This window comes from Patiria miniata, unplaced genomic scaffold (assembly GCF_015706575.1).
Source record: "Patiria miniata isolate m_02_andy unplaced genomic scaffold, ASM1570657v1 HiC_scaffold_22, whole genome shotgun sequence".
Classification (NCBI taxonomy): domain Eukaryota; kingdom Metazoa; phylum Echinodermata; class Asteroidea; order Valvatida; family Asterinidae; genus Patiria; species Patiria miniata.
This window is the reverse complement of record NW_024037061.1, coordinates 10,101,181-10,107,855: the sequence shown is the minus strand read 5'-3', so window position 1 is coordinate 10,107,855 and position 6,675 is coordinate 10,101,181. Positions and strand designations below refer to the sequence as shown.

Sequence of the window (6,675 nt, the reverse complement as noted above, 5' to 3'; positions counted from 1 at the left end):
TTATAATTACGTTTTTACGTGGAAACCAAAATCTTCTAAGTGACAAAATAACGCGCGTTTGCTCATCTACCATAGTTGTGTACACGGATAATGTGCGAATGTAGGGGAAAACACTGCCCTAGATCGACTTGACCGTTTTCACGAAGAGCGAAAGTGCATTTCACCCTAGAGCTAAATGATTTCACCGCAACTACGCCACTGCGCGTTCTGCGCGTACAGTTTTCACGAAGAGCGAAAGTGCATTTTACCGCACTACGCCACTGCGCGTACAGCGCGTACCGTTTTCACGAAGAGAGAAAAGTGACTGCGGGTAGGGCAAAACACATCTTAGCGTTTTCACGAAGAGAGAAAAGCGTGATTCCGTTGATTTAAACTGATTTTGACAAAACAGAAGTTTGCCAGGATGTTCGTTGTTGTTCACTTATTCAATTAAGACCAAAAACAGAATTTCGAAAATATGAAGATTTCTGGCCACTTTTCTCTCTTCGTGAAAACGTTTTTTGTTTGAAAAAGTTTCAATCCTTTCAAACAAACTCTTGCGTAATGGGACAGGTTGGCTGATCTAGGTGCTGAGGTTCACTGGGAAACGGACTTCGTCGTGACCGGATCTGCATTTGCCCAAAATTTACCAATAATTTCACAACATCTTTATGTGACTTGATTGTTTTTTATGTAATTTGAATCTTAATTAACCAATCTGCATGTGATTTTAAGTGTTTATAGTGTGTTTCGAGTAATTCTGGGAAAGTTGGCAGATTTTTGATAATAAATCTGACAGATTTTGGATGTGCATTTAGCAGAATTTGGCTCTGACCTTACGGTCAACCTGCAGCCTGCTCTGTTCTGTTTGATTTTGTTTTCGCCTTGTGAGGCGAAAATCTCGCCAGCCGTGGGCGGGCATCCTGAGCTACGTACGTCTGAGCCACACAAATTAAATAGCCAATGTTGAAAGCACATACTCTGTTCACGTGATTTCAAGATGGCGTCCCCCACCGAAAGTGTCCGCGACGTTGTCAGCCACTATATTATAGAGGACAAGCTGGTTGATTTGTGATCAGATCATCCTTGTTTGCCGGTCGCATGATTTCAAAAATAGGGACAAACGTCTGGCAAGCTTTGAATTGCAAAACAACTGGACCAGATGTTTATAGCTACATACCGATCATTGGTAGTGTAACAGACCGAATTTGACACTTGTAAACAAGTCTAGAAAACTTTCCTTATTTGCATAATTATGCATAATAGCTCTTGCATTTTTGTTGCCTGAGGGCGCTGTTTGATTGGGTGTGGTCAGCTCCTTAGACATGCATGACCACATGTACATGTGTATGTACATGTACATGTGCACACCTATGCAGACACCTACATGTATGCAGACATGCTCTGACAACACTCTGTAATTTGCCATTTATGTGACATCCCTTTGGAAGCTCAGCAAAAGTAAGTTTACTGACATTTATTTACTTATTTATGATTGTGATTAGAGATTTATTTTCATAATTGAAAAGGAAATTTGTGTGTAAATTTGGATTATTTAGCCAGTCAAATTGAACCATGTGAGTCACTCCTTGTTTGTCATTGAGCCATTTTATATAATTGAAAGACATTGTAAGATGAAAAGTGTTGTTATTTATACTTACCATGGATAGATTTATAGAGCACTTGACTCAAAATTAGTTTTTGTTTTTCTTTATTCTTATAGTTGAACCTTGCTTGCTTGCTTGCTACTTGCTTACTACTACTTGCAACCTGATTGTTTGCCACACCCTACTGTACACATTACTTGCTACTTGAGACACCACTGTGAATTGTGAATTAAACTTTGTGACAGCAATCCAAGCATGAGTTTCATGCAGTCAACTCCACGTGATTTAGATGACAAACCACGAGCACGATTGTCCAGTCACACACAAACAACACAGATGCCTGATACGAATGCTCCTACAAATACTGCTTACCACACTTACCCTGAGCTTAGACGACGTTCGTCCAACTTACCTTCAACCATAGCCAGCGATGACCGGTCAGGAGACATCTTGGTGCAAATGCTCAATAACAGTCACTTACAGCAGCAGTCTTTGGTCGAGACTCTTCAGCTACCAAAAACCGAGCTGATGAGTTTGGATGGGGAACCTGTTAAATATTGGATGTTTATTCGCTCCTTCGAGAACATAGTCGACAAAGAAACAATTGGTGATGGTGCAAAGCTTGCTAGGTTGATGCAGTATTGTACAGGTCCAGCTAGGAAGCTTATGCAGTGCTGTGCTGTCAAGGAGCCCAGTGAAGGTTATCGTCTGGCAAGAAAGCTGCTTCAGAGCCGATTTGGAAATGCATATGACATCTCAGACGCATGGATTAACAAGATTGTCGGTCGTCCTGCTGTTTCTGACAACAAGGGGTTACTGGAGTTTTCAGATGAGTTGAGAAATTGTCGTGAGACGTTGCAGACGATGGGCAAGCTTGGGGAGTTGAATAATCGGCAGAGCTTGGCTAAAATCATCGAGAAGTTGCCGTTTGACCTCAGAAAGGGTTGGCTGAAAAGGGTTCACCATCTTAAGTACATCGAAATGAGGCTTCCCACAATTGATGACGTGTTGGTGTTTGTGTCTGTAGCTGCAGAGCGTGCAAATGATCCTGTGTTTGGTAAACTACTGAGTTGAGATCGACCTGACAAATCACGCAAGAACACACCAAAGGAAAGTTGGAAGAGCAAGCCCCGTGCCAGCTTTAATACTCAAGTGGAGCAGACACCATCTCAGAAGACTACTTCATATAGTCGCCAGTCTCAGCCAAAGCAGAAACCTAAGTCAGGTGGAGTGGTTACTGGTCCTAGTGTAGGCTTTGCTGTATGCCCGTACTGTGCTCAAGGGCACGACTTATTTGGTTGTAATGGTTGGAAGGCGTTGAAAGTTGCAGACCGTCTGAAGTTCGTACGCAGCAAACATCTTTGTGTAAATTGCCTTCTGCCAGGACATTATGGACGCGACTGTGAGAGAGCTACTGTCTGTACTGTTCCCGGCTGTGGCCTCAAGCATACAAAGTTTCTGCATCTACTTCGCAGCGGAAACTCAACATGCACAGACACGGGAAACAACCCTTCTACATCTTTGTCAGCAGAGGCACCTCCATTTGTCAACACAAGTCCAGGTACTTCCGGTAATGTGACATGTAACATCACTGGGGCCGGAGTTGGGAAGGTGGTTCTACCTATTGTGCCAGTCAAGGTGAGAGGTAAAGGTTCCACAGACTTTATCACTACCTATGCACTTCTTGACACTGGGTCCACGCAGACATTTTGTGCGGAGGCTTTGGCGAGAGAACTCGGAATTCATGGCAGGCGTGACACTGTGAAGCTCACAACGCTGGATGACCACAACACACTTGTTGATACTTTTGTCGTCGATTTGGAAGTCACAGACGTCAATGATGAAAATCTTCTCGTCATGTCTAATGTTATGACGAGGCCCAACATATGTGTCAACTCTGATTGTTTGGTAACACAGGAGGAGATCAGCTCATGGCCACATTTGTGGGATATTGTGCTGCCTGATGTCAACCCTAATGACGTACTCCTAATCATTGGGCAGGATAACCCTTCTGCGATGACCCCTAAAGAAGTTCGTAAAGGTAATTTTGGAACACCCTACGCCACCAAGACCATTTTGGGATGGACACTTAACGGACCAGTCAAATCGGGGCCTCGGAACAAGGTAACTTCACACTTCATTGATGCTGATGTCTGTCTTCAACGCCAGGTTGAGAAGTTTTGGCTGATGGAGGATCTTGGAGGTTGTGATACCAGCATGTCAGTGAGTGACAGAAAGGCGATAGCTGTATGGGAACACTCTATTCATCTAGAGAATGGACATTATGCAGTGGACATTCCATTCAAGACAAGGCCACCCTGTCTCCCTGATAACAAGGCTATGGCACAACATCGCCTTCGTCTACTCGGAAGGAAATTGACGAGGGATCCAGTCATGAAAGACAAGTACACTTCGAGCATCAAGGAGTTGATGGATAAGGGCTATGCTGAAGAAGTGCCATCAGAGCAGCTGGAGAGAGCCGATGGTGCAATTTGGTACCTGCCGCATCACCCAGTATTTCATCCGCATAAGCCAGACAAACTCAGGATCGTATTCGACTGTGCGGCCAAGTTCCAGGGAATATCACTCAATGACACAGTGCATCGAGGTCCTGATCTCATCAATAAATTGGTTGGCGTCTTGTTGCGTTTTCGACTGGAACGAGTTGCATTCATGGCGGACATAGAGGGTATGTTCCATCAGGAAGTTGTCAACAAACCAGACCGTGACGTGTTGCGGTTTTTGTGGTGGTCCAACGACAGTATATCTTCTTCACCGAAGGTGTATCGCATGACGGCTCATTTATTTGGTGGAGTGTGGTCCCCAAGTTGTGCGAATTTCGCTCTAAAGCAGACGGCGCAAGACAACATCCACAAGTACGACACCGAAACTGTCAGGACTGTTGATAAGAATTTCTATGTAGACGATTGTCTGAAGTCGGTTGCCACCAGTGACGAAGCCATTAGACTCATCGACCAGTTGTGCAGTATGTTGGTTCTTGGAGGCTTCAAACTCCGAAAGTGGATTAGCAACTCTCGTGAAGTCCTGCAGACAATTCCACCATCTGAGAGAACAAAGACAGTTCTTTCTCTGGATTTGGACAGGGAGCTCTTACCTACCGAACGAGCCTTGGGTGTTCTTTGGGATGTAGAGAGTGACGTCTTCACATTTGATGTTCATGTGAGCAGTAAGCCGATGACACGCCGAGGACTGCTAAGTATTGTCAGCTCGGTGTATGATCCATTGGGTTTTGCTAGTCCTTTCATACTTACCGCCAAGATGCTGTTTCAGGAGCTTTGTAGACGAAAGATTGGTTGGGATGATTCAATACCGGATGAGATTGCTAGGCAGTGGGAGAGATGGTTGGCAGACTTACCTCAGCTGAAGAGTCTATCAATACCCCGTTGCATCAAACCACGAGGGTTTGGTACCAGCACTACAGTTCAGCTACATCATTTCTGTGACGCCTCAGAGAGGGGATATGGCGCGGTGACTTACCTGCGGCTACAGGATGTTGATGAAAGAGTAAGCTCTTGCCTGCTAATGGCCAAGGCCAAGTTAGCACCTCTGAAGAAAACCACCATTCCACGTCTGGAACTTGCTGCTGGTGTTGTCTCCGTCAAACTAGACGAAATGATTCGAAGAGAGTTGTTGTTGCCTCTGCAAGAAAGTGTTTTCTGGAGTGACAGTATGATTGTGCTACACTACCTCAGGAACGAGGACAAACGCTACCAGACCTTCGTGGCCAATCGCATTTCCAGGATACTGGAGCTCTCCAAGGCATCGCAGTGGAGATATGTTGACTCCATGTCTAACCCGGCTGATGATGTCTCGAGAGGTTTAACAGCGCAGGAGTTAATTGGAAGTGAGCGTTGGGTGCAAGGTCCACAATTCTTACTCTGTGATGAATCTCATTGGCCAAGGCAACCAGATTTTGATACCCATGTGTCACCAGGTGTTCTGGAGGTGAAAAGAGACCCTGTCATCTATAGTACCTGCACATCCAAAGAGGAGCAAGACGCTTTGAGTAAGCTCTTTGGTCATTTCTCCTCTGGTATCGACTGCGGAAAGCGGTCGCTTGGATACTTCGTGCAAAGGCAATTCTCCTTCACCGGATTGGGAAAGGAAATTCAGTTTCAGAGCCATCTCAGCCACTCACGGTAGATGAAGTATCTTCTTCAGAGAAAGCCATAATACGTCATGTCCAGCACATCAGTTTTGATGATGTTACTCTGAAGTCACATTCCTTTCGGAAGTTGTCACCGTATACGACAGATGAGGGTATTGTTCAAGTTGGTGGAAGACTAGGCAATTCCGATCTTGCTGATGATGTCAAACATCCCTGGATTCTACCCAAGCGGCATCCTGTTGTAACACTAATCGTGAGGCATTATCATGAAGCTACGGGGCATTCTGGAACAGAGCGCACACTTGCAGAAATTCGTCAACGGTTCTGGGTCGTAAAGGGGCGTTCAGCTGTGAAGCAAGTGATCCACAAGTGCATTCCATGCAGAAAGAGAAAAGCACCTACCTTGACTCAGCGTATGTCCGACTTACCAGCAGATCGTGTAACATCTGGGCTTGCGCCATTCAGCTTGGTAGGGGTTGACATTTTTGGCCCTTTTATGGTGAAGCGTGCCAGAAGCCAAGTGAAGCGGTATGGCTGTTTGTTTACATGTCTGTCTACACGAGCAGTTCATCTTGAGATTTGTCACACGTTAGACACGGACTCTTTCATCAACGCATTGCAGCGTTTCATATCTCGCCGTGGTCGTCCTATTGAAGTGAGGTCTGATAATGGTACCAACTTTGTTGGAGGGAACCGTGAATTACGACAAGCGATCCAGGAATGGAATCAGGATAAAATTCATGACTGTCTACTTCAAAAGGAGATACGTTGGGTGTTCAATCCGCCTGCAGCATCTCACTTTGGTGGCGTTTGGGAGCGCCAGATCCGAACAGTTCGTTCTGTATTGAACAGTTTACTCCGTCAACAAGAACTTACTGACGAAGGACTCCTGACACTGATGTGTATTGTTGAGACCATTGTCAACGGGAGACCAATTACTCGACTCTCCGATGACACACG

General features: G+C 45.2%; 1 protein-coding gene across 1 annotated transcript; it reads left to right on the top strand.

Annotated features, from left to right (window-relative positions):
• The first annotated feature begins 1,922 nt into the window (after window positions 1-1,922).
• On the top strand, window positions 1,923-5,750 carry LOC119730035. The gene is made up of 2 exons (XM_038202825.1): window positions 1,923-2,643; window positions 2,971-5,750. Exons 1-2 carry the CDS (start codon window positions 1,923-1,925, stop codon window positions 5,748-5,750), a joined length of 3,501 nt encoding a protein of 1,166 aa, XP_038058753.1.
• Window positions 5,751-6,675: the final 925 nt, after the last annotated feature.